A 27,158-nucleotide genomic window follows, 5' to 3' on the forward strand; every position below is an offset into this window, starting at 1 on the left:
AGAGGAGAAAACCATTGCAAAAAGTGAAGTGAAGAACTAATTAGGAGTTATGAGGCACAGGTGAAGAGAAAGAGTTAACTCATCTAATTTGATTACTAAACACTAAAGCTAATATTCATTGCAGCTGGCAATATATATGGGAAACATATGAAGTCTGGAAATGGATGAGTGCGTTCCCGTGGATCGTCCAGACAGCGCAGAGAGTGTAATGGAGCATCTATTTCACTTTGGGCATCAGGTCACTGTGCCAGATTTTAAATTCAATCTTTCATCCAACTGCCCGAATGGCAGTGAGAATAGCATCTTTTCTGTGAAATTGTATGATGACTTTTAAAAGGTTTGCTGTTCCTTGTAGTCCTTGGCATCCGGTGATGGTGAGGAGATTGTAGCGATGAGCAGAAGGAGGCAGACGCATGTGCAGAGAAGAGCGAGATTTCATAGGGGCAAATCCAAAATCAGGGTTGCTCAGGCAGTCCAGGGTCATAGAGCCGACATGGAGAGTACTGGGATACATTACAAAACAAAAACACACGAAGGCAAACTAAGAAAGCAGGCTAGGAACTAAGGCTAGGAAACACAAAGACACGGAGCACAAAGAAACAACCATGACGATATGCATTCAAACAGTCCAAACAATGAACAGCTGCGACCATGGCACACAACAGGGTTTAAATACATGAAATTCACAAAACTAGAAATGAGGGACAGGTGTAAGCAATCAAACGAGGTGAGGACAAAACAAAACTATGGAACGGAACTAAAGACAAGACAGGGAAAACATGGAACACGTAGGATGGAAGGGACTGATCGTGACAGAGACCAGGGACTGAGTCTCTGACTGAGGAATTGGAGTCACATAGGCCTTCACGGGCAGACCTTTTCCAAAATTAGAATGTGTTCTTTACTGGCAGTGTTTTAAAATTCCTTGGTCAGACAGGTGTGTTTAATGATCAGTCAATTCCAACGAATGCACACTAACAAAAGGAAATTAGTAAGATAATAACAAAAGAAACATGAACATCAAACTAAAATATGGTAAACACAGACAACCTAGTATTTCTAGCCTCTTAGCGAGAGGTTATTGACTTGTTTAAGAAATTAAACAAGGGGGGTTCAGTCGCAGTTCACACACTGGACCAGTCCCAACTAGACTGCTTGACTTGACAGAGGGGGTTGAATTTGTCAGTTATGTCTTGGAAGAAATCATGCATATTCCATAACCTCTGTTCACAACTGGGGGGAAAGAATTTAGGAGATATAGGAATACAGGAATACAGAGGATCCATTCACAAATCAATTGTAAAGAAAATTAAGAAATAAAGGAATTTAAAAATAATAATAATAATAAAGAAAATGACATATTCCTACCCATTTCTACCTCCTGATATTACAATGAGCGTAGAGCATTTGGATAATCAGTTTAATTATTTTCCTGGTTTCTAGATTTTACAAACTACTAACTTTAATATATTGTCTAATTGGTTTATAAAGGATTTCTGGTAAACACAACTAAGAGTGAGTAACAATGTGTTTATGACATGCATAAGGTAAGCAACATACAGATGAGGTAATATGAGTGAATAATACAAATGAATGAGGGATATGTAATGAACAGAATAATGTGACAACAGGTAATTATAAAATAACTGGAGCACATGGAGATTATAATAAAATCGACACACATTATTGGTTGATTATTTGACACCATAGTAGATTAAATGGTAAGTTATTACTTTGGGAATCTGTGGGATGAGAAAAGTTACTCTCTCATAAATGGAATTTATGGTCTCAGATTCTTACAATATACCCAGGGTGGTAAGAGTGTTTCACCTTACCATCCATGAGTTTATGACCCTTAAGAAGAGGGGGTTGAGGGTCAGGAGCTAGGCCATCTTGATAGCTTGGCCATTTATGGCTTTGTTGCTCCTTAAGGCACCAATGTGTCCCATGTCTGGTTTGTGGCCTGACGATGGAAGAGAGCCCCTGTTTTGACCAGGTCAGAATTTCATCACGGGAACCGTTTTTGATCTATCTTCACTACACACCATACACATGGTCGTCACGTATGACTGCCTCATGCCGTCACATAAGCCAGTAGCTTTAGGTTTCCCCTGGCTTAGCACACAAGACCCACATATATCCTCGGCACAAAATGTCATAATTCAGCGGGCCCCCTCCTGTGCCACTCACTGTTAAATTCAATGTTTTTGCTCAATATTGATGAAAAATTCTAAGACAAGAATCTTGATGTATGTGATAGAATTCGCAACACCATATCTTCCATTTTTTTAAGACCACACGATCCACTTCTCAAATACACCCTTTGCTGGTATGCGTGTTTAGAAACGAAGACTGAGGAAATGCATTCCTCATCTAATCAGTGATAAGGACTTACACACAGTAGCCTTCATCAGATCAACCTGCTTGTTGAAAACCTTCTCCAAACATGGAATAATAATCTGGCTGCAAATCAGCAAGTTTGACACAACTTCCTGGAGAACTTCGTCACAGCTACAGGGTCTGCAGTGCAGAACTTTCTACTTTGCATAATAAAAGGAACTTTTAATGCATAATTACTTCTAGAACACTGCTCTGCTCCGTTCAGCTATGGCCTTAAATAACAGCTTAGACCAGTGTGCTCCAAGCCTGCAGGGTGTATCCAACTGTCATTTGAACCAGAATGTGCAAAACGAGAACTGTAAGGAATCAAAGTGAAAACGAGGAAGCCCCTACGGGGACACCACACCAGACTGGAGTCTGAGGAGTGGGATATTCCCAGCAAGCTTGAACTCAACTGTGGGGATTCCTATTTACACCAAATAATGGGAACCTAGAACACCCCCACTGACACTTACACTAGCTGCCTATTCATTCTCATGTCCAATATCAAATATTTCTACTAGTTATTTAAGGCCTTGTATGTTTTGGCTCATTCTCATTTATCTACCCTCCTTCCTCCGCATTCCCCTCAATGTATTCAGCTCTTCTAACTCCTTTTTTTCTGTTCTTCTTCTAGGCTCCCACAGATGGGTGATGGGCCTTTCAGTGTAGCGGAACTCTGGAACAGTGTTCCTGCTCACCTACAGCTGAGAACCCTCCTCTTTTAGACTGCCTTCTCAATGACACTACAGCTTAGTGAATCCATATTTTATATTCACAATTATTTTTGTTGATCTATTATTATCATCTAATAAGATCTATTATTATTATTATTATTATTATTATTATTATTATTATTATTATTATATAATTGCTGAGATTTTTTACTGTACATCCACTTATTGTGTTTTTTTTTTTTATACTTCTGTTTCTAATCTTATTTAATCATTTTGGACGGGACCTTTGGGTCTCTTTAAAGGTGATAAATAAAAAATCTATTATTATTACTATTATTAAAATCAATGGCTCTCTGAGGGAGTTCTTCTACTGAATTCAATTAAAAAGTGTTTGTATAGCACTTTTTACACTGTGTTGTCACAAAGCCGCTTTACAGAAATCATTTATACACAGAATCTAGATCCAGGCCTTTAATGAGCAATCAACTGTGACAGTGGCAAAGAAAAAAGAGAAAGAGGAAGAAACATTGAGAAGGAAAACTTGTACTCATCTGCTCCACCCTGGTTACTAATAATATATCATGACCTTTTAAATGACTAACTTTAAATTTATGTTTCACAGTTGGCCCCTTCTTTGCATCCTGTCTACTAGCAACCTGCCCTGTTCCTTTGTTTTGTTTAATTTTCTGGTTTTTGTCCCATATGCTTCTTTGTTATCATTTGCTTGGTGTCAGAAACGCCCAGACACAGGTAGGTTTGGCTCCAAATGCAGAACCCTTTATTTTGATCACTATACAGGTAGGGGCTGAATAAGGAGTTGATAGAATTGGATATCATGGAGATAGTCAGTAACCAGGAGATCACGATGTAGGGAGCAGTCAATCCAAAGCAGGGTCAGAACCAGTAAGCAGAGCCTAGAGAGCCGAAGGGCTAGGCACGAGTTGTAGTCTGGAGAGGAAGCAGAGCTAGAAGAATCAACAGGGGAAGAGAATGCTCGGTATGCATGCTAGGATGGCAATACCTCACCAAGTGGTATGGAAGAACAGGAGTCTTAAAAAGGGAACAGATAGAGGTGTAGCCCATTAGTATTCAGGGGAAGGTGATCTAGGCCTGGGTGCACAGTTAGTTAGGCCCCTCGTTTGGTTTTCCCTGATGTTCTCACCTGATTCTTGTTTACGCCTTGTTAGCTCATGTATTTAAACCCAGTGTTTTCCTCCTTATGTTGCTAATCATTTGTAATTGTCTTATCCCCGTTGTGGTGTTTTTATTTAGCATCTGACATTTGTTCTAGCCTGTGTTCCATGTTTATATCTTTTAACCTGTTTATCCTTTTGGTTTTCATGTTTCCTGGAACTATTCGTGTTGGCTCTGTGACCCTTGACCGTTATAATGACACTGATTTTGGATGCGTCAGGAATAAATCTTGCTCTTCTCAGCCTTTGTGTCTGCTTCTCTATTGCGTTACATTATGACTGTACTCACCTCAGATCCTTGTTTCAGCAAAAATGTATCATGCGTCCTATAGCTTTAGCATAAGATTACAAATATGACATGTTTGAACATATGAAATGTTTGCATATTTATATACTATTATTTATCATAAATTAAAATGATTAGATATGCAAATTGTAAAATTGCATAATGTTTTTTGCACTTCTGGTAACTAAACTCACACAGGAAAGGGAAGGAAACTAGAATTACATAATTAATGATTACATTAGAAAATATTCTACATTCACCCAAACCCCCGACACACTCTTCCCCACTCACATACACCAAGTCAGAAAAGGGTAAGAAGCAGCCACAACAGAAGGTAAGTACATTCATCTGTATTATAATTTATAATTAATCCAGTGTGATTTACATAAACGTCTAAAGAGTAGAAGGCAACCCCCCCCCCAAAAAAACCCACATTGAGAATCTTAAAGAATTCGTAACCTAAATGTCAAATGGCCTGACGTGGACGTAGGCGCAGAGCTTCTTTGCTGGGCTAAAGAGTTTGAAGAAATCTCTCCCTCAATCTCTCACTCTTTGTCTTCCTGTCTTTCTTTTCTCTCTCTCTCCCCCCCTCTCTCATTTTTCAGTTCTCAGGAAATATTTCGGTCACATTTTTTGTGCCACATTTCTATGGTGTACAATATCATTGGTGTAGCCTCATTACAATATCTATCTGATTGTCATGTGTAACTTACTGGCTTGTATGACCATAATCTTTGTGTTACCGTGAGCTCATGTGAAGCTCAGCTCTTTAGACAGAATTGTGTCATGTAAATTCTTTTTACATGTAAAAGTTCTTACAACCAGCAATATTTTTTATTTATCGCTGACACGGAACTCATCCAACAGTTCATCCAATGCTGTGCACATTTGCTAGTTCATAACCTAAATTAGGTTAGCTGATCAGGAAATCTCAGATAGAGCAGGCTCTTTTACCAATAAGGAACCTTTTACGATGGTTACACTTATTCTCAGAATTTACTGTAGAGGATTTTCTTCCTGTCCACACTAAGAAATGCCTACTCTTATATTTCTTTTAATAACTTCAGCGTTACTTGGTGTAGAGCTTCATGGTAAATTGCGTTTTGCCGATGAGACCTTGGCCAATCCAGCAAGTGATGGTGTTCCTCTCATGGGCTTCTGTAACGTTGAGCGGTAAGGAGGCGGACGCATTAGCAGAGAAGAGCGAGAATTATTCAGGGCAAATCCAAAATCAGTCGCTAAGGCAATCCAGTGTCAAAGAGCCGACACGGGGAGTACGAGGATACACGACTAAAAAAAACAAACACACGGAGGCACGAAAGCAAACGGGGAAGCAGGTTATGGAAACACAAAATCTAGGAAATACGGAGTACAAACTAACACAACCATACAAAATCGACATTCACTCATTCAAATGAACCACGAACACTGGCATCCAGACAGGGTGTAAATACGCGAACTTAACGAGGGACAGGTGTGGAAAATCAAACGAGCGGCGGAGAAAAAGAAACTATGGCATGGAACTAAAAAACACAAGACAGGCAAAACACAGAACACGGAAGATTGAAGGGACTGATGGTGACAGCTTCAGTACTTTTTTAAACTTTTGGCGACAATCATGTTCTGAATAAGTAAAGCATCGCACGGACATTTTATTCTGTAATATGTTAGCAATTCAGTTCTCTTTTTTTGCAAACATTTAGATAATCTGTTCAAACTGTGTATGGAAATATGTAGCATTTTAACACACAAATTAAAATATACACTTGAAATATTTAAAGACAGATTATTCTGATTTTTGATTCTATTACGTTTACTCAGTGTTTGGTGTGCAGCCTTGTTACGATTGATACAAAAGTGGTTATACATTGAAATGTGCATGTATGTAGGGAAAATATAGATGAAGGTCTCACTGAAGAGATTTCAGTTGTCACTGGTGGTCATTTCAGCAACAACTTACCCAGGTGCTTTTAGTTCGTGCCCTGTTATCATGTATTCAGTGTGATGTTGATGATCTATGGCTAAATGCAGTGGATTGCATGGCTAGACCAGGCCAAAAGTAGACTTCTGATACTTAAAGGCAGAGAAAAATGTGCAAATTAATATGTATAATGAATATATTGACTCGGGATTTCAGTATTTGTTATTGATTGTATATTCTTCTTTTCTGAACTACAATATATTGAACTGTGTGAAGAAATGGTAAAATACAGTAAACCGGCAGAAGAATAGTGTGGCTTTTGTGATTTGTTTCTCATGTATTTTCATGTATTGTTGTGCACTCTTTGTGCACTTGTGCAAAGGACATAGATTATAGAAAACTGTGGGCTTGACATAGAGAAACACAGAAGATCTAAAACTGACAAACACAGAAGATCTAAAACTGACAAACACAGAAGATCTAAAACTGCTTTCTGTTTTTCTCTGTCTTGTAGCTCCATCCTCCCCAAATAGTTTTTTCTATTTGTAACACATAAATTGTTACTCCAGGCAGGTGTCAGAGATATGAAATGGGGAGAAGGGAGGGTGTGTGTGTGTGTTTGTGTGTGTGTGTGTGTGTGTGTGTGTGTGTGTGTGCGTGTGCGTGTGCGTGTGCGTGTGTGCATGCAAGGCAAAATCATAGAAGGGATGGAGAGGCTTCCACACTGAGAGTACAAGAGAGCAGCCAACAGTAGCGCATTAAAGTGTACGTTTCTGTATAAAGGGTCAGAAATGCTCATTTTAGACATTTATGTTGAAAAGTAAAGCAGCTGAATAAAACTCTAAGGCATATCACATGAAAATGTGTAGACAGTTTTCTTACATTTGGCTTGAAGCTGTATTTTGAATGGACAGATATTTGTGACATAATGTTTTGTCATAAAATCTTTTATGAACATATTCTGACTGTGTTTTCAATAAAAAATCATTTTATTTGTAGTTTGACCGTGTTTTTAGCCTGTTTTGGTTAGAAACAGCTTTTTGGCCCCTCGGCAGTGAGCTATGATGACATTTTATTGTAAAAGCTCAGCTTGTTTAAAATATGTACAAAACATGATGGGTTTCTTCACACACAAATTTATTAAGTATAGTCATTTCTGCATATAGGAAAACAGCCAGAAATGGCATGCTTGCCAATTTTTATACTTTAATATATTTAATAAGTTTAACACACCTTAAACCTTCGTTCACACCTGTTTCTGGTATCGATTGTTGGTATGAAGCAGAGGGATAAATAAATACAGAATCAAAACCCCATTAAAATAACTTCTTTGCAGTACAAAAGACTGTTTTACAAGCTGCTTCAGAGTAATAACCCTGATAACTGAGTATAACTTTCTTCTTAATAATTATTAAAAAACCGCTAGCCAAACCCTCACCTTTAAGTGGATAAATGATTCCGAATTTGCAATGAATATGAATTATGCATTAAAATTAATTCATTTGTTCTTTTTTTTTTTTAATTTATACCGTCAGATCAGATGGAAGTATGGATTTTAAATGTGGAATTCTCTCCCTGAGCATCCTGCTGTTAATTCCAGGTAGGATCACTTTGACTTCACTCAGTTGTGAGTAGTTTAAAAGTAGCATAATGAGTACAATAACTAGAATAACAATTTAAGAATACAAATGCTCAGAATCGTAATGCAGGCAGAAGACACTTTGCAGTGTCAGACTGGATAAACTGAACTTATATAGGTGAACACATGAGGGATAACTAGACACAGGGGAGGTTAGGGTTAGGGTTAGGTTTAGGGTTGGTTAGGGTTAGGTTTAGGTTAGGTTTAAGCTTAATCAAGTGATCTGGAATGAACTAGGGGCTTGTGGGTAGTGTAGTATGCATTGGGCTGAGTCCGAGTGGAAGGCGTTACATAAACATCTTTATAACTGACAAGAAATGAAAGAAAGACTCTTTATAGACACATGAGAGCAACAATAAACATAGTGGCCGTTCCCAGGATTTAGAACAAGGATGAACGAGATGGAGATGCAGGCAAAACACCCACTGAATGTCTCATCAGTCACCAAATCTGCTTATGTGACACTGATCCCATTAAAGTACCATAAAATACAGACTGGTATAGCACACAGTGTGTGCATCACCAACCACCAGCCACATGAACACTGTGATCAAAAAATAATAATGTGCAGCATCATTAATTGTTGAAAACTCATAGTGAACTGACCTTCAGTGATGAAGATAAGTTTGGTTACACCAGTGAGCAAAAAGAGAAGCGATTTTGCAGAACCAGAAGGGGCAGATTGACTGGGTTTTTTGCTCTTAGAATTCAATATAAGATTTATATTTTGTAGCATGGTCAGATATTTGTGTTTCTGGGGTTTCAGTTTCTCTGGGTGGCACTTTCAGTGTGGCATGCACTTCTCAGACCATCTGTGCTCTGCGGGAGTCAAAGGTGGAGCTGATGTGCTCTTACTCACACATCGACACCACAACAGTCTTCTGGTTCAGCCCCAAACAGAAAGCTAAATGGAGGAATGAAGAACATCCAGAGGATTTAGCATTAGACTCAGACTACGCAGGACGTGTGAATTACACTGAGACCACGAGGTCCAGCTCAACTCTTACAATAACAGACCTGAGAGAGAGAGACTCAGGGGAATATCACCTCATGCTCTTTACAAATACAGGAGAGAAATATCACAGCTCCACAGCAGTCAATCTAACAGTTACAGGTAATAAAGGGGCTATTGTAGCAACCTGTTAAGTTACTGTTTAGTTATTTTTGTCTAATCTTTTAAGTTATAACTATTTAGATCTGCAGGTGAGAGTGGCCCCTGCCTATGGATTGCAAAAGGGTCTCACCTGCAGCACTTCCTGTACCCTCACCAGTATCCCGGAGCGTTACTACTGGTACAAGAACGGACAATATACAAACAAATTCACAGAGGGCAACAGAGTCCATTATTTATCCAGCAGTGATGAAGGCAGTTACTCCTGCTCAGTCCATGGCTTTAATGATATACTCTCCCCTCCAGTGTGTGAGTGTGAATTTCTCCTCAGTATTTAGTTAATGGACACTGTGATTTTACAATTACAAACTGGTAGTCGGATGACTTAATTTGCTAAAAATTGATTTATAGGGTTAAAGTGTTGCTCCCTTCATAATCACAGGCAGAAGGGGAAGAGGTTAAAGGTCAAGAAGCTGATGAAGCCTGGGAGGTCAAAGGGGGGAAATCTCACACTGACTCATGATGGTGTTAATAAAGGCATTGAGGCTTTGAAAGGGACTTTCTTCAAGAATAAAATACAGATGAAACCAAGACTTTCATAATGACAGAGTGCTGCTTTAAATTATATCATTTAATGGCTTGTTATCATTTCAGGTGTTTTTAGTAAGACATGTTGGAGTGTGACATACACAGACAGAAGAGTGTGTTCTGTGGAGGGATCATCAGTGGAGCTTCCCTGCACTTACTCATATCCAATTGATGAGAAAGTTGAACACACATTCTGGTATTATGTTCGTCCAAATGAGGATCCACAGGACCTGAGTCAGGAAGAGCAGTTTACTGGTCGAGTGGAGTATGTTGGAGATGAAGAGAAAAACTGCACTCTGAGAATCAGAGAACTGAGAAAGAGTGATTCTGGAGAATATCGCTTTAGATTCAGCACTAGTACTGAAAGAGGGAAATTCTCTGGTAAACCAGGAGTCATTGTGAATGTTACAGGTACCTGCTCACACCAGCTGTTACAGGTTTAACATCACATTACAGTTACAAACACTACATAAATGATTAAACAAAGATGAAATAAAAAGTCCATATCAAACATTTGATGTTTTCAGATGGATATATTGTATTATTAAGTAGCTCAAGAAACACATTCTGTAAGTTTTTATATACAGATCTGCAGGTGAAAGTGAGTCCCACCCCAAGATCAGAGGGACAGACGGTAACACTGGGCTGCAGCACCATCTGCACTTTGCCCAACAACCCCACCTACATCTGGTACAAGAACAGACAGCCTGTAACCAACAAACCCACCAAACACAACAAACTCTACCTGGAGTTGGCAGAGGGTGAGGGTGGACTCCAGTATTCCTGTGCTTTAGGAGGTAACACAATTCTGTAGAGTCCAGCATGCTGTGAAAGTTTATAACTCTTCATTAACCTTGAAATATACGTTACTAAAATTGATTCATAGCTCCACAGTAATTTAAAAATGTTCCACAATGATATAACTAAGCTATTTCAGAATAATGTAATAGATGTATCTGGTTGGGCAAGACTCCCCTTCCATCCTCAAGCACCTTCACCTTCTCCTGAAGTAGTTTTCCACATCCCTCTCACTGTCCCTGTAGTCTAGTCGGGAAAGCAGTGAGCTCTATTCCTCCACCCCTTCACTTTGAATCCCATCTCAGTTGTTTGGTTTTCTTTTTAATGATCTTTTACGACCTTTTCCACTCCCCTTCCTTGCTCCACTCTACATGTGCAGTTTGGTCTGTCCACACTCGACCATCACGGATGCAACATGTCAGGGTTACTCTATCAGCCTGCTGCCCCCTTACAAAATCATTAAAACGTGTTTTTTTTTTTGTGGGTTTTTTTTTGTGATTCACTGTGAGCTGATATATCCAAAGACAAAATCAATTATCAATATATTTTGTTAAATGTTATATAATCTTGCCTTGTTAAAATACATTGTGTGGCTACTGCTTTATCTCTGTAGGTCCAGAGGAGAGTACAGTGTCAAAGCATGTCACAGTGGGAGTGGCAGTCTGTCTGGCTCTAATACTCATCACAGGAGCTCTGTGGATGTGGTGTGTCAAGATTAATATGTGAACATAAAAAAATGCCTGAAAATGACTGTCAATTTAATGCTGACTGTTACACAGTTTAAACTCTGTTTGTTGTGTGTGTCTCAGGAAGAGAAACTACAGCTCAGCTACAGACCACAGGAGTTCTGGGGAGAGTGGACAACAGGTAGGTCTGTTTGGGTTGAGGGATAGGAAGATCATGTGACATGATCACATATAATGTAATTCTCATACTGATCTCCTCTCTCTCTCATTCTGCCCCCCCCAGGTTTTTTCTGGTCCTGTATATGATGATGTCTCAGCCCTGACCATGGCCTTTGACCCAAAAAGGAAAACATCTTCAGGTGCTCAATATGATGTTGACTACTCCAGTGTTTATTTTCCACGTTCCCACACACAGAAAGCATCTCCATGCACCACCAGCAGACTTCCTCCTCATACTTCAGAAGACAGTGTTCCGTATGCTACTGTAAACTTTAGCAGACACACTGCTGCATCCCAGTGAGTCAGTCATGCTATTGCAGATTTTAAAGCATGTAGATCATTACATTTAACTGATTGAAAACATAGTGTATTAAGTCATTTTACAGGTTCACGGTTGGATCATCTCTTCATGTTCCAATCCATGTGTTGCTTTAAAAACCAGTACTAGTACATTAAAATCTAACCTAAAATAGACTGGAAGCCAGTGTACTGAAGCTAGAATGAGTGTGATGTGCTGTCTCATGTGTTTTGCTGTTAGCAATCTGGTGGTTGTCTTCTGGACAAACTGTAACTTATCAATTGTCTTTTTTTTGGCAAACTAGTAAACAGTAAGTTACAATAGTCAACTGATAAGAAAACAAAAGCCTGCATCAGATTCTTAGAGTCATGTAGACTAACATGGTCTAACAAAAGCATTGCTTCTCTGTACCGCGTGGTGGCCCGATTGGCGCAGGGCGAGGGGCAGGACGCACAGATTCCAGCGACTGGCACATACATTTATTTACATATAAATATAGAACGATAGCGGCACTCACAAACATTACAAACGATAAACACAAACATGAAACGGTCAACAATAAACACATGCGACAAACACGAATACGTTTATCAATGACGAAAGGAACATCAAGTCAAAACGTTACACCCACAATGACCAACAATCGTGCACACCACGACGAAGGTTTAAATACATAAACAAAACAAGGTGCAGGTGTGGCCACTAACAACCTCCCACTTCACGTTCCGGGCCAACCCACGTGACTCGCGGGAGAAGAGCGTTCCGTGACATTCTCAAGTATAACTATAGAGTTTGAGTAATATTGTCATTGTGCACTTTAAAATTGAATTCAGAGAGTTTGCAAAGATTCCTCACTACTTGTATACCCTGTGGGGTCAAATTTCCCAATTCTTCAATCATTTTATCGCTATTAGCATTTCACCCACCAAGAATAATTTAATTTTATTCTTCATTGAGTTTCAGGAAATGTCAATAATGTTTTGGAAAGTATACGACCAACTGAAGGCTGAACGCTATCTTTAATAAGGCTTTTCTTACTGAAAAACAAGGCAACTAGAAAGAGGAAGGCAGATGAATCCCAAGAGCTGGGTAACCTTGCTGAGTGGTTGAAGGATGGATGCATCTTGAGTCTTTGGAGAAAAGAGATCTGAGAGGCAGCTCTACCCGAAATAGCAGCCTAATCTTTTGCCAAAACACTGTACAATGAGCACAGTAGAACCTGTGAGCTGCTCTTTGCCTGGTAAGAGGTGGCCTAGCAGTCTTAGCCACACTTCACCTTTATGCTCCATGTACAATACCTTTTTATTTGATATAATTTGATTTCATTGAGATTTTAAGAGATGTCTGCTATGCTACTGTGAATGTAAACAATACACAAAAGAGCGAACTTGTTGAAACGTATTATTAAAGGCCCAAAGTACACTGATAGCCGCTAACATACATTTAAGAAAAGACCATAAGTGAACACACCTCAGCAAATATTATTGTCACGGTTGGTCCCTCCTAGCGTCCATGTTTCTATTGTTTCCCTGTCTTGGTTATTGTTTTACTTCCTAGTTTCGTTTCCGTTCCTTAAGTTTGGTTTTCTCCGCTCCTAGTCTGTTTTTCGGTGCCTGTCTTTAGTTTCACCTGTTCCTCATTTCCAGTCGTTTTTCTTTTCGCTGTTCATGACTTACCCCTGTGTCTGGTTTAGTGTTTATTAGTTCATGTATTTAAACCCTGTCTCGTTTCCGATCTCTTGGCTGTTCGCTGAAAGCTCGTATTTGTATTGGCTGTCTAGTCTGTTCATTGTTTATCGGCGCCTCCGTGTATGTTTCTGTAAGTGTACATGAAAGTCCGTTTGTGATTCTAGCCGTTTGTTTTTCCTTACCTCCGTGTGTTACTTCCTACCTTGTTTGATATCGTGAACTTTTGTTTCTATTTATCATGTATTCTCGGATTCTCTGTGTTGGCTCTATGACTATGGACTACTACGACTCTGGATTTGCCCTTAAAAAATCTCGCTCTTCTCTGCACATGCGTCCGCCTACTTACCGCTCACAGTTACAATTCTATAAGTGATCGTTGAAATGGCACTTAATTCTAAATTCTGGACTGCAATTTATTACAAGGTTAAACATATTATTTATTTCTAGGGAATTTTGAGTTTCACAAGACGTTTCTCTGCAGGCTCAAAATGAGGGCTAGAATCAAATTACAGGGAGCCTAATTTTAATGCATTTTATGAATTGTTGGTATCTAGTTGATGATTTCAAAGAAGCATATCAAAGCTTACTGTTAGCTTGCGCTGGTAAATACACTGACACAGTTTATCAGAGGCCAATGACAGTAAGTTAGAAATGTTATTTCAGGTAAAATAAAAGGATTATAATTCAGGAACACTTACTACTTTATAGTAAACCAGGGGAAATTTCCCACCTTCCTTATTATTCTCCAGATTCACTCTTTCTAAGACTTTTTTCCATTGTGCCAGAGTGCAGCTTCTCTCTTTATCCTCAACATACCCCACTCAACCAACAAACTACTCAGACTCAGCTCCTGTGGCTCCCTCACAGGCCAATGGTAATACCAGAAGGCTTTAGTGACTGTGAGATCACTGGGATATGTGGTTTGTTGGACATTTCTTTCTTATTTAACTGTGTTACTCTATGCACATGATGGTGAACTAGAATATTCTACTTGAACCCATAAGTGACTACTTGGGTGTTGAACATTACAGAGATTGTCAACAGAAACTGCTGTACCATTGTGTTGTGCATTCACACTTACATAGTCCTGTGTACTGTGCTGCTGTACTGTTGTGTTTTGGACCAGGACAGCATCTCATTCCAGAAATGACAATGTAAACCTGATTGGCACAAGCTGCGTGTGTGTGTGTGTGTGTGTGTATATGGAGAGTGTCATAATCAGTCAAGAGCTCTGTCTTCCTGTCACTTGGTGATGTAATCCCCCCACCAACATACACACAAAACACACATTAAATGTCTATGCATTAAAGCACATTAATTGTATTTGCATTAACAATACCCCACAAAAGAAATCAAAACCTTGCATAATTTTATACACAAGTTGCCTTTTGTTTAACCTTAAATGCTGAACAAATAAAATGAGTGCAAAAAGACATATAAAGTGTAAACACATTTATGCACTTAAGCAGCAATTATAAATACATTTATGACTGCTGATTGTTTTACAAATGCAATAGGTAACCTAATGGGGGGAAATCATAAAATGTGTTTTGTTAAATGGCTACAGGGAGGAAAATGTTTTGTTCTGTAGCACAGGGAGGGCATAAAGTAAACAATAACATCAGGAACAAGAAAAATATTTGATTTAGTGAAGTTACTGTTTAAATTTGCATTCTGTTTTAGTATATGGCTTTGCTTTTGTTCATGTGTCTGAGAATTATAGGTTTTTAGGCATCCTGACTCATTATAATACCCGATAACTCAAAATATCAAAACTCTGCCCTTAAAGGAGACAGATTACAATTTGCTTGAATGTAATATAGCTAGATTCACACTGTTAGTGAGACTCCTTTAAGTCTATGGTGAGTCTAGTCGGACGTGTTTCTCTGGTGTCTCTGTAAGATCTCTGTAAGATCTGCTGCAAGGGCTCCTCTCAGCAGGGATTGATGCAGGTCATGGTTTGAAGTATTAACACCCTGAAAGGAGTCATCATAGAAAAATACAAATATACAAATCCACTACTGCCCTGGATCACCCCCCCCCCACACACACACACACACAGAGTGCAGTAATTGGAAACTTACTCTGAAGTAAGTGTCATAAGTTGCAGTAAGGTCATGGTTGCAGGATTCAAGGTGGCATATGTATCAAAGTGAGAACCTGTATCAGGCTGAAAAGTAAATAAACAATCTGAGAAAACAGCCTTAGCTCTCATACTCGCAAATGCACACACACACTTATGACACAGTTGTCATTTAACACTGATTCATCCATTACATACATTTCTGTCATGGACCCTGCCTACACAGGTTTGTAACACACACACTCACACTCATGCACACAGTGCAGGAACCTTTGACCTGAGGCAGGTTTGTAGCTGAGCTGTAGTTTCTCTTACTGAGACACACACAACAAACAGAGTTTAAACTGTGTAACAGTCAGCATTAAATTGACAGTCATTTTCAGGCATTTTTTTATGTTCACATATTAATCTTGACACACCACATCCACAGAGCTCCTGTGATGAGTATTAGAGCCAGACAGACTGCCACTCCCACTGTGACATGCTTTGACATTGTACTCTCCTCTGGACCTACAGAGATAAAGCAGGAGCCACACAATGTATTTTAACAAGGCAAGATTATATAACATTTAACAAAATATATTGATAATTGACTTTGTCTTTGGATATATCAGCTCACAGTGAATCACAAAAAAACCCCACAAAAAACCAACCAAACAAAAAAAACACGTTTTAATGATTTTGTAAGGGGGCAGCAGGCTGATAGAGTAACCCTGACATGTTGCGTCCGTGATGGTCGAGTGTGGACAGACCAAACTGCACATGTAGAGTGGAGCAAGGAAGGGGAGTGGAAAAGGTCGTAAAAGATCATTAAAAAGAAAACCAAACAACTGAGATGGGATTCAAAGTGAAGGGGTGGAGGAATAGAGCTCACTGCTTTCCCAACTAGACTACAGGGACAGTGAGAGGGATGTGGAAAACTACTTCAGGAGAAGGTGAAGGTGCTTGAGGATGGAAGGGGAGTCATGCCCAACCAGATACATCTATTACATTATTCTGAAATAGCTTAGTTATATCATTGTGGAACATTTTTAAATTACTGTGGAGCTATGAATCAATTTTAGTAACGTATATTTCAAGGTTAATGAAGAGTTATAAACTTTCACAGCATGCTGGACTCTACAGAATTGTGTTACCTCCTAAAGCACAGGAATACTGGAGTCCACCCTCACCCTCTGCCAACTCCAGGTAGAGTTTGTTGTGTTTGGTGGGTTTGTTGGTTACAGGCTGTCTGTTCTTGTACCAGATGTAGGTGGGGTTGTTGGGCAAAGTGCAGATGGTGCTGCAGCCCAGTGTTACCGTCTGTCCCTCTGATCTTGGGGTGGGACTCACTTTCACCTGCAGATCTGTATATAAAAACTTACAGAATGTGTTTCTTGAGCTACTTAATAATACAATATATCCATCTGAAAACATCAAATGTTTGATATGGACTTTTTATTTCATCTTTGTTTAATCATTTATGTAGTGTTTGTAACTGTAATGTGATGTTAAACCTGTAACAGCTGGTGTGAGCAGGTACCTGTAACATTCACAATGACTCCTGGTTTACCAGAGAATTTCCCTCTTTCAGTACTAGTGCTGAATCTAAAGCGATATTCTCCAGAATCACTCTTTCTCAGTTCTCTGATTCTCAGAGTGCAGTTTTTCTCTGCATCTCCAACATACTCCACTCGACCAGTAAACTCCTCTTCCTGACTCAGATCCTGTGGATCCTCATTTGGACGAACATAATACCAGAATGTGTGTTCAACTTTCTCATCACTGGGATATGAGTAAGTGCAGGGAAGCTCCACTGATGATCCCTCTACAGCACACATTCTTCTGTCTGTGTATGTTACACTCCAACATGTCTTACTAAAAACACCTGAAATGATAACAAGCCATTAAATGATATAATTTAAAGCAGCACTCTGTCATTATGATTGTCGATGTGTGAGTATGAGAACATCAGGTGCACCTTCGACTCCTGCAGAGCACAGATGGTTTGAGGAGTGCATGCCACACTGAAAGTGCCACCCAGAGAAACTGAAACCCCAGAAACACAAATATCTGACCCTGCTACAAAATATAAATCTTATATTGAATTCTAAGAGCAAAAAACCCAGTCAATCTGCCCCTTCTGGTTCTGCAAAATCGCTTCTCTTTTTGCTCACTGGTGTAACCAAAATTATCTTCATCACTGAAGGTCAGTTCACTATGAGTTTTCAACAATTAATGATGCTGCACATTATTAATTTTTGATCACAGTGTTCATGTGGCTGGTGGTTGGTGATGCACACACTGTGTGCTATACCAGTCTGTATTTTATGGTACTTTAATGGGATCAGTGTCACATAAGCAGATTTGGTGACTGATGAGACATTCAGTGGGTGTTTTGCCTGCATCTCCATCTCGTTCATCCTTGTTCTAAATCCTGGGAACGGCCACTATGTTTATTGTTGCTCTCATGTGTCTATAAAGAGTCTTTCTTTCATTTCTTGTCAGTTATAAAGATGTTTATGTAACGCCTTCCACTCGGACTCAGCCCAATGCATACTACACTACCCACAAGCCCCTAGTTCATTCCAGATCACTTGATTAAGCTTAAACCTAACCTAAACCTAACCCTAACCAACCCTAAACCTAACCCTAACCCTAACCTCCCCTGTGTCTAGTTATCCCTCATGTGTTCACCTATATAAGTTCAGTTTATCCAGTCTGACACTGCAAAGTGTCTTCTGCCTGCATTACGATTCTGAGCATTTGTATTCTTAAATTGTTATTCTAGTTATTGTACTCTTTATGCTACTTTTAAACTACTCACAACTGAGTGAAGTCAAAGTGATCCTACCTGGAATTAACAGCAGGATGCTCAGGGAGAGAATTCCACATTTAAAATCCATACTTCCATCTGATCTGACGGTATAAATTTAAAAAAAAATGAACAAATGAATTAATTTTAATGCATAATTCATATTCATTGCAAATTCGGAATCATTTATCCACTTAAAGGTGAGGGTTTGGCTAGCGGTTTTTTAATAATTATTAAGAAGAAAGTTATACTCAGTTATCAGGGTTATTACTCTGAAGCAGCTTGTAAAACAGTCTTTTGTACTGCAAAGAAGTTATTTTAATGGGGTTTTGATTCTGTATTTATTTATCCCTCTGCTTCATACCAACAATCGATACCAGAAACAGAACGAAGGTTTAAGGTGTGTTAAACTTATTAAATATATTAAAGTATAAAAATTGGCAAGCATGCCATTTCTGGCTGTTTTCCTATATGCAGAAATGACTATACTTAATAAATTTGTGTGTGAAGAAACCCATCATGTTTTGTACATATTTTAAACAAGCTGAGCTTTTACAATAAAATGTCATCATAGCTCACTGCCGAGGGGCCAAAAAGCTGTTTCTAACCAAAACAGGCTAAAAACACGGTCAAACTACAAATAAAATGATTTTTTATTGAAAACACAGTCAGAATATGTTCATAAAAGATTTTATGACAAAACATTATGTCACAAATATCTGTCCATTCAAAATACAGCTTCAAGCCAAATGTAAGAAAACTGTCTACACATTTTCATGTGATATGCCTTAGAGTTTTATTCAGCTGCTTTACTTTTCAACATAAATGTCTAAAATGAGCATTTCTGACCCTTTATACAGAAACGTACACTTTAATGCGCTACTGTTGGCTGCTCTCCTGTACTCTCAGTGTGGAAGCCTCTCCATCCCTTCTATGATTTTGCCTTGCATGCACACACGCACACGCACACGCACACGCACACGCACACACACACACACACACACACACACACACACACACACACACACACACACACCCTCCCTTCTCCCCATTTCATATCTCTGACACCTGCCTGGAGTAACAATTTATGTGTTACAAATAGAAAAAACTATTTGGGGAGGATGGAGCTACAAGACAGAGAAAAACAGAAAGCAGTTTTAGATCTTCTGTGTTTGTCAGTTTTAGATCTTCTGTGTTTCTCTATGTCAAGCCCACAGTTTTCTATAATCTATGTCCTTTGCACAAGTGCACAAAGAGTGCACAGCAATACATGAAAATACATGAGAAACATTTCTTAGTGTGGACAGGAAGAGCATACTCTACAGTAAATTCTGAGAATAAGTGTAACCAACGTAAAAGGTTCCTTATTGGTAAAAGAGCCTGCTCTATCTGAGATTTCCTGATCAGCTAACCTAATTTAGGGTATGAACTAGCAAATGTGCACAGCATGTTGGATGAGTTCCGTGTCAGCGATAAATAAAAATATTGCTGGTTGTAAGAAAACTGTCTTACATGTCAAAAGAATTTACATGACACAATTCTGTCTAAAGAGCTGAGCTTCACATGAGCTCACGGTAACACAAAGATTATGGTCATACAAGCCAGTAAGTTACACATGACAATCAGATAGATATTGTAATGAGGCTACACCAATGATATTGTACATCATAGAAATGTGGCACAGAAAATATGACCGAAATGTTTCCTGAGAGCTGAAAAATGAGAGAGGGGGAGAGAGAGAGAGAAAAGAAAGACAGGAAGACAAAGAGAGTGAGAGATTGAGGGAGAGATTTCTTCAAACTCTTTAGCCCAGCAAAGAAGCTCTGCGCCTGCGTACACGTCAGGCCATTTGACATTTAGGTTACGAATTCTTTGAGATTCTCAATGTGGGTTTTTTGGGTTTTGTTTTGCCTTCTACTCTTTAGACATTTATGTAAATCACACTGGATTAATTATAAATTATAATAGAGAATTACATTCTGTTGTGGATGCTTCTTACCCTTTTCTGACTTGGTGTATGTGAGTGGGGAATAGTGTGTCGGGGGTTTGGGTTAATGTCTAGAATATCTTCTAATATAATCGTTAATGATGCAATTCTAGTTTCCTTCCCTTTTCTGTGTGAGTTTAGTTACCAGAAGTGCCATAAACATTACACAATTTTACATTTAACAATTTGCAATACATTTACATTTTACAATATCTAATCATTTTTAATTTATGATAAATAAAAGTGTCACGGAACGCTCACCTCCCGCGAGTCACGTGGTTCGGCCGGCCACGTGCAGTAGGAGGACTTTCGTTTGTGGCCACGCCTGCACACACCTACACCTCGTTTCGTCTGTGTGTATTTAAACTCACGTCAGGGTGTGCGGCGTGGTTGGTCATTGTAGATGTAATGTCTAAATGTAACGTGTTTGTTAGCTGTATCCTTGTGTATCGTGTTCGTTAAACGTCAATCGTTTCTTGTTCATGTTGTCGTTTGTTATTAAATGTTCGTCCCTGTCGAGGAAGTTACTTAGAGCAAGTGTGGGTGTCTGTTAGGAGTGTGTGTGTGTGTGAGACTCTAAGGAGACACATTAAACAGTATTACCAAGCAGATGCTGCACTGTTCTCATTTAAAGAGGTTTTTAAATGGTGTCATCCTTCCTCATCTAGTTTCTGTTTGCATGAGAGTATGTTTGGAGTATACTCTTACAATGGAGACACAGTGACATCATGATAGGAGTATACTTTCACACTGGACACACAGTGATATCATATATGTTTTAAGCATACATAAACCCACGTATTGTGCAGTTTGTACACAAACAATTACGGACCAATCAATGAGGTGTTCACATGAATGATCCTGACCAATCAGTGCAGGGTTCTTATCACTGATTCTGACCAATCAGCCATGTTTCATTGTTATTCAAAAAAAAAGAAAGAAAAAAAAAACAGGTCAAGATTTCACACTCCTCTACAGGAACCCAGGATTTAGCACAGGAATTTAGACACAAGCACCCCCCCCAACCCACACACACACACACACATGCACAAATGAAGTCAAACATATAAACACACTCCCTAAACCAACACACACAGAAAGAAAAAGAAAACACACAGATGAAAAGGCTCCAACACACACACACATACATGCATTAATGAAAACACGTGTGCACACTCACACACACCATATATATGAATATGTGTGTGTGTGTGTGTGTGTGTGTATAAAATCCATCATGAGTATGTGTGTGGGAGGCTGGCATGTCTTTATAGTGAGCCAAGCTCAAGGCTAACCTTCTGTTCTCATCTCAACTGCTGCAGGTGTCTAAAGCAGAAAAGCCGGGCTTTCCTCTCTGTGGAGAGGCCTTGCATCCTCCAGGGATTCCCTACTAGGACACCCAAACCCAGACACGCCCCAGCAGAGGCCTACCAAAGTGGGTGATGTGCACACAGTTCATGTTCAGTATTCTAGTCCAGTATGTTTCTTAAACATTGCTTTGTGGGCATGTACTCATATAGTCTGCTGTAATATGCAACAGAAGCGTCCAGATTTGACCTCATTGACTTTGTGTTGTCAAGAATTTGGCTCAATATAGCTGCATCCCAAACAGCTCCCAGTTAAACAAATAGTGCACTACATAAGCTGTAAAAGCAATTAGCTCATGCCCTACACAGGGCACTCTGTTTAGCCGGACAGACATATCAGATGTGTGTGTGCGTACGTGTGTGTCGCGTTCTAACAGGGAGTTTAGGAAAACAAGTGAAGTTGTTTCTAGACTGTACTGAAAAACACAGTAAAACCTTCAGAATTAGTAAGATGCCCAAATATGATGAAATAACTGTGACGAGTCCAAGCCGACAAACTCAAAGGCTGTGAGTGGAGCTCTCAGACAGAAGAGCAGAGGGCTAAATACAAAAGAGAAGACAAACTCAACCCTCAAATCTTTACATTACCAATGTAATAGCCTTAAGAAAAGGCAGACTGCAAGAGAGCAGTCCAATACACACATATGCACACAAACCCTCACACACAAGGTATAAATATGCATACACTGAGATCCAATTATTTCTTCCCTGAGGTGTGCTCTCCTAGTTGACATGAGAGAGGACCTACTAGATTGTGGACTAGAGGACATTTCAGAGTCGGCACTACAGGACGTATTAGAGGATATTTCAGAGTAGGCACTATAGGACATAGTGGAGTATGTATTAGATCATATGAGAAAGTGTTTTAGGGCATGCACTGCAGAACACAGTAGAGGACATACACTACAGTATATAAAAAGACATTGTAGACCATGCCCTACAGGACATATTAGAGGACATTTCAGAGTATGACCTACAGGACGTATGTAACATTGTGGTAGTGAGAAGTCAATATCTGTTTCCTGAGTCTGCCAGCACAGACAAACTTAAAGTGAATAAAGTCAGTTTGCTTCATTAATTACTCGCATACTGTTACAAAGTGTAACGGTCCCCCTCCTCAGTGTCCGTGTAGTTTGGGCCACCACGTGGTTCTTGTTTATTTACGTATTCTCATAGAATATGATGTACAGAGACATCTAAGAAATTATAATGCATTAATATATGTATTTAGTATATTTCTGAAGAAAGAACATGTAAAGGTGTAATTCTATATAAAAAGACTCAATACACGATGTAATAACTATATATAGAAGTAAGTTGGGTTAAAAAGATCCAGTAACCGGAGCCTACTTTTTATTGTTTGTTTTGTTTATCACATGTGTAACCAGCAGAGAAAAAAACGTGTTCAAATTTAGTAATACATGAGAAAGTATTACACAGCCACTAAATCAAATTATATGTAATTTCAACAAGCATCACTACACCAGTACACTGGGGATGAAGTACATCACTGTCACATTTCCTGTCCTGTGGGCTAAAGGCTACACAGTGACGTATGAATAAATGATGCATTACCTGCAGTACACACTGGGTAGGCTACTGGCATTTCTGACAGGTTTACAGCATCACTGCATTTTTAAGCAAAATTGAGAGACTAAAAGGATGGTCACAGTTCCAAAGAATATGTGTTTTAACCCGCTATAAAAGATTACTTTCAGAAATATCGATTCCTGACACAATTAATTAATTCTTTGGGGGTTTCTCTGTCTCTATGAATTCAAGATAAACTCTGTTGTCATGAAATGCTCTGACTTCACTTGCTGTGACTCATTGTGCTGTGTTGCTTTCTAGTGTTCAGTACAGTTTCCTGAGTCCACTGTCGCCCCGCTGTGGCTGATTAAGGTCTTTATATTGCTTGTTTTACTACTTACTTCAAAAACAGTTTACAAAAGAAAATCTGGAAACAACAAACTCTGGATTTTATATTTCATTTATATTTTATATTTCATCTCCTATTTCTTCAAATTAAGTGGCTACAATAGAAAAAGTGGTTTCAAACTTTATTTACTCACCATAGTGAACATAACATAAAATAAAAATTCTTGTATCTTCACCTAAATGTTCACTACAGCAGCTCTGCATGTTTGACTGATACGAGTTGGGCATGTGGTTAACACTAAAGTTTTACAAATGTCACACTGCATTCTCCCCTCTCATCTATATGGCTGCTGAGCTCCTGTTTGATGATATTTGACCTAAATATACTCACAGCTTCTGCTATAGGAAAGTCTGGACTACGAGCTCTGGGCAGCCATGACAACCAAAGATATAATTTATGGTCAATCTGTAGAAGAAATACCCAGAATTCCATTACCAGTCAGTCTGATCAAACTCAAACCTGACCTCAGGGACTTTGACAGGAGTGATAGATGTGGCATCTGGTGTAACAGATGATGCAGGACACAGGAAAGGCCAAGCCTGATACCAGGGCAGACTAGTACATCTTTAACTTATCAGTAAACAAACAAACAAAGCAAATGAGTAGAAAAACAAAAAGGAAAAAAGGTTTCTCACACTTGAATGAGTTTTGTGATCTTGAGAACAGAAAAAGGAAGAGGTTATAAGCTAGAAGGGGGAGGTGTGATGAACAAATGCTCTGCTAAATGCACAACACACCTTCCGTGTCTTTGCTGTTTGACAGTAAGCAAGATCACAACATCTTCCAAGTGTAGGATGGGTGAGGAGGAGCAGGACTGAGGTCACGCCCGTTATACTCGGGAAGACAAGAAAGTAGCAGAGACCTTCATGTAAGGCTTAAATTTAGCATTTAGCCTAAAGTTATTACTTACTGAAGCTGGAAGTTTCACTTCTGTGTGACCAGTGTGAACCAGTGTGTGAAACATGTCTTTCCGAACATCAGGAAATATTACGGTAGCAGCAATGCTCATGTTACTGGCAGGTAAACTTTGAATATTTCCTTTATGTTTTACTTTGTTTTTTGGGCACGCATGCTATTGCTTTGACAATGGACAGTGGGTAGGCCAAGACCCTAAGTGTAAATTATGTGTGGGGTTTGGCACGCTGAAGCATATTTTATCAGCGTCTAAGTTTAGTTTGTCACATGTGGAGACACAATCAAGATCTTAAGAGTGTTAGAGTGTTTGATAGTAAATGTCTAGAGATTGCTGAGTGGAATTTCAAATAAAGCGATTAGGTTTGTATGAGAAGTGGAGCATGTTGGAGAATGAGCATTGGCTTTAAATATTGGTAGATGGGGTGAAGGACGAGACTGGAAATTGTTTGTTGATGTAAATAAAAAAACTACAGGTCCCACAATGTACTGTGTTAACCTCGCTGAGGCTGGACATGGTGTGGTACTCATAAAAAAAACAAAAAACAAAAAAAACCCCGGATGCATTAATTTTGAGAGCTTACAGTTTCATTTGAAGATGCAGTGTCTGAGGTGAGAGAACGCAGGTGGGAGGCACATATAAGACCAGTAGAGACAGGTGTTAGGGGATTTGTCACAAAGTCTGCCACATTATAACTTGTGCAGTTCGGCACAGATTTGGCAGTAGCTGTGAAGGAGTTGTCAGAAGTAGCTGAAAGGGCTAGTCAGTGGTTGTGGATAAGGAGAGCTCAGTCTGGTTGGGGTAATGCCCCATAAAGGCAGAATGGATGAGGCTGTCATGTCATGGTGTAAAGTGGTAGATCCAGATGGAACTGGTGGCATTGAGGAGGCATTGATGGTGCCAGCTTTAGTCACCAGGCAGCCCAGGGTGGATTGGTGTTAGAGAATGCTTAAAGGTAATAGCCAAGTGGAACTGGCAGCACTGAGCACGCATTAATGGTGCCAGTGGGGCTGGGTATGGCCTTAGTCACCGGAAAGGCCATCATGGTTTTTACAGTAATATTAGCACAGTGTTTAAGAAGTGCAGCTGTGTTTATTAGTGGCACGGTGTTTAAGACGTGTGTGTCTTTGTGAGTGGCACAGTGTTTAAGAGGTAGAGCTTGGTTTAAAGGGAGCTTGGAGGGGGTGAGACTGAGACACCAGATCTCACTGTTGAGCCTCCTGGAAGTGTCGTGTCCCCACCAAAAAGAGGTGCCTACCTGATGAGCTCGCGATGTTGTGGTTGGCTGGTGTGAAGAGAGTAAAGATATGAAGCTCTAATGGTGTTCTATTGGCATCGGATATTCATCATGTTATCCCGTGTATATATACACACAATGATGTACATTTGTGGGAACTTGAATAGGGGAGAAACTATATTAATTTTAACAGGTGGGTATAGCCAAAATATGTGAAAAGCTACTTCAGAAAAATCCCAGATTTTACCTGCACATCTAAACTGAAGATTTTTAATATTAGTGTGTGTGTGTGTGTGTGTGTGTGTGTGTGTGTGTGTGTGTGTGTGTGTGTGTGTGTATTCAAAATTGTACAAAGTTCCATACTGAATATTTTAATTGTATTAAACTGTATTGTATTCCTTTGTGGCTATCACAGCACACCACACCTTCATGCAGAGGCGGTTCTAGGACGTTTTAACTGGGGAGTCCCAGAGGTAGCAAAGAGTTGTCTAGAGGTGGCTACAGTGTGTTTTTAATGTGCATGCACAGTCTGCTGAATTTTTTATATGCTTTAATATTCTACTAATAATAGGCTAAAACAAATTAATACTCCACATGTATGCACATGCATAACTGCTGATGGTCAATCTCCTTTTTTGCGTAACCGTTGAAATGAACTCAAAATGTCTAATCTGAATTATATAACAACATATTTTATACTGTATATTGATATAATAAGACAATTACCCTGGATGGTCTTGGATAAAGAATATAAAATAGGTCCTAACCTTGTTTAAGTGTGATGAGGCAGGATGCAAGCGAATCAATGTTTAATGTAAACGAAAGTAGAAGTCGAGAACTGTAACGGAACGCTCGCCTCTCACTAATCACGTGGTTTGGCCCGCAGCGTGCAGTGGGAGGGTTTTGTTTGTCTGTAACCACGCCTGCACATACCTGCACCTTGTTTGTATGTATTTAAACCCTCTTAATAGTGTGCAGAATCGTTGGTCGTTGTTGATGTTAATGTTAGCATCGTCATTGTTAAATGTTTTCGCGTTCATCGTTGATGTTGTATGTGAGTGCATTGTCTTTGTGTGTTAATAAATGTTTGTCCACATCGATGGAGTCTGTGCGTCCTGCACCTCGCTCTTTGGCTCTCGGGACACACCGTGAAAAAAACACAACATACAAGTACGAACTTACACAAAGGGACACACAACAGTTACACAACATGACAATAATAATGGATAAGGGTAAAAACTAACAGCGTGGTATTTGATTAGGAAGGAACTAGACACAGATGAAAGCGAGGAACATCGGTAATAAGGGGGGCGTGGAAATGTGGGAACAGGGAAGTAAACAAAGGGCACGTGGAG

The 27,158-nt window shown here is 39.4% G+C and overlaps 3 protein-coding genes across 3 annotated transcripts in view; 2 read left to right on the forward strand and 1 right to left on the reverse strand.

Moving 5' to 3' along the window:
• Nucleotides 1-4,809: 4,809 nt before the first annotated feature.
• Nucleotides 4,810-14,157, forward strand: LOC113569143. The gene is made up of 10 exons (XM_035520761.1): nucleotides 4,810-4,869; nucleotides 7,992-8,056; nucleotides 8,862-9,209; nucleotides 9,291-9,515; nucleotides 9,618-9,743; nucleotides 9,861-10,205; nucleotides 10,382-10,591; nucleotides 11,206-11,296; nucleotides 11,402-11,459; nucleotides 11,562-14,157. The coding sequence occupies exons 2-10, from the start codon at nucleotides 8,005-8,007 to the stop codon at nucleotides 11,796-11,798; spliced, it is 1,692 nt and encodes a 563-aa protein (XP_035376654.1). The 5' UTR covers nucleotides 4,810-4,869; nucleotides 7,992-8,004; the 3' UTR covers nucleotides 11,799-14,157.
• A 1,194-nt stretch (nucleotides 14,158-15,351) lies between these two features.
• Nucleotides 15,352-17,386, reverse strand: LOC118240481 (sialoadhesin-like). Its single transcript, XM_035521147.1, has 5 exons — nucleotides 17,089-17,386; nucleotides 16,703-16,912; nucleotides 15,986-16,076; nucleotides 15,814-15,880; nucleotides 15,352-15,459 (listed from the first exon to the last, which is right to left on the reverse strand). The coding sequence occupies exons 1-5, from the start codon at nucleotides 17,384-17,386 to the stop codon at nucleotides 15,352-15,354; spliced, it is 774 nt and encodes a 257-aa protein (XP_035377040.1).
• Nucleotides 17,387-24,533: 7,147 nt separating this feature from the next.
• Nucleotides 24,534-27,158, forward strand: part of LOC118240429 (B-cell receptor CD22-like) — a 17,259-nt gene continuing 14,634 nt past the window's right edge. The window contains exon 1 of the mRNA XM_035520759.1: nucleotides 24,534-24,673. Coding sequence (XP_035376652.1) covers nucleotides 24,616-24,673 — 58 coding nt within the window. The 5' untranslated portion in view covers nucleotides 24,534-24,615. The remainder of the gene's footprint in view (nucleotides 24,674-27,158) is intronic.

This window comes from Electrophorus electricus, chromosome 21 (assembly GCF_013358815.1).
Source record: "Electrophorus electricus isolate fEleEle1 chromosome 21, fEleEle1.pri, whole genome shotgun sequence".
Classification (NCBI taxonomy): Eukaryota; Metazoa; Chordata; class Actinopteri; order Gymnotiformes; family Gymnotidae; genus Electrophorus; species Electrophorus electricus.

What these genes read in the sequence shown, in the direction of transcription:
- LOC113569143 (XM_035520761.1), top strand. Translation starts at nt 8,005, where the DNA reads ATGGATTTTAAATGTGGAATTCTCTCCCTGAGCATCCTGCTGTTAATT. An exon ending in ACAGGAGCTCTGTGGATGTG is followed by an intron (nt 11,297 to 11,401) that starts GTGTGTCAAGAT and finishes TGTGTGTCTCAG; the next exon opens with GAAGAGAAACTACAGCTCAG. An exon ending in CTGGGGAGAGTGGACAACAG is followed by an intron (nt 11,460 to 11,561) that starts GTAGGTCTGTTT and finishes TGCCCCCCCCAG; the next exon opens with GTTTTTTCTGGTCCTGTATA.
- LOC118240481 (XM_035521147.1), bottom strand. Translation starts at nt 17,386, where the DNA reads ATGTGTGCTGTAGAGGGATCATCAGTGGAGCTTCCCTGCACTTACTCA. An exon ending in GTATTCCTGTGCTTTAGGAG is followed by an intron (nt 16,077 to 16,702) that starts GTAACACAATTC and finishes TTATCTCTGTAG; the next exon opens with GTCCAGAGGAGAGTACAATG. An exon ending in CCTGCACTGTGTGCATGAGT is followed by an intron (nt 15,460 to 15,813) that starts GTGAGTGTGTGT and finishes GACTCCTTTCAG; the next exon opens with GGTGTTAATACTTCAAACCA.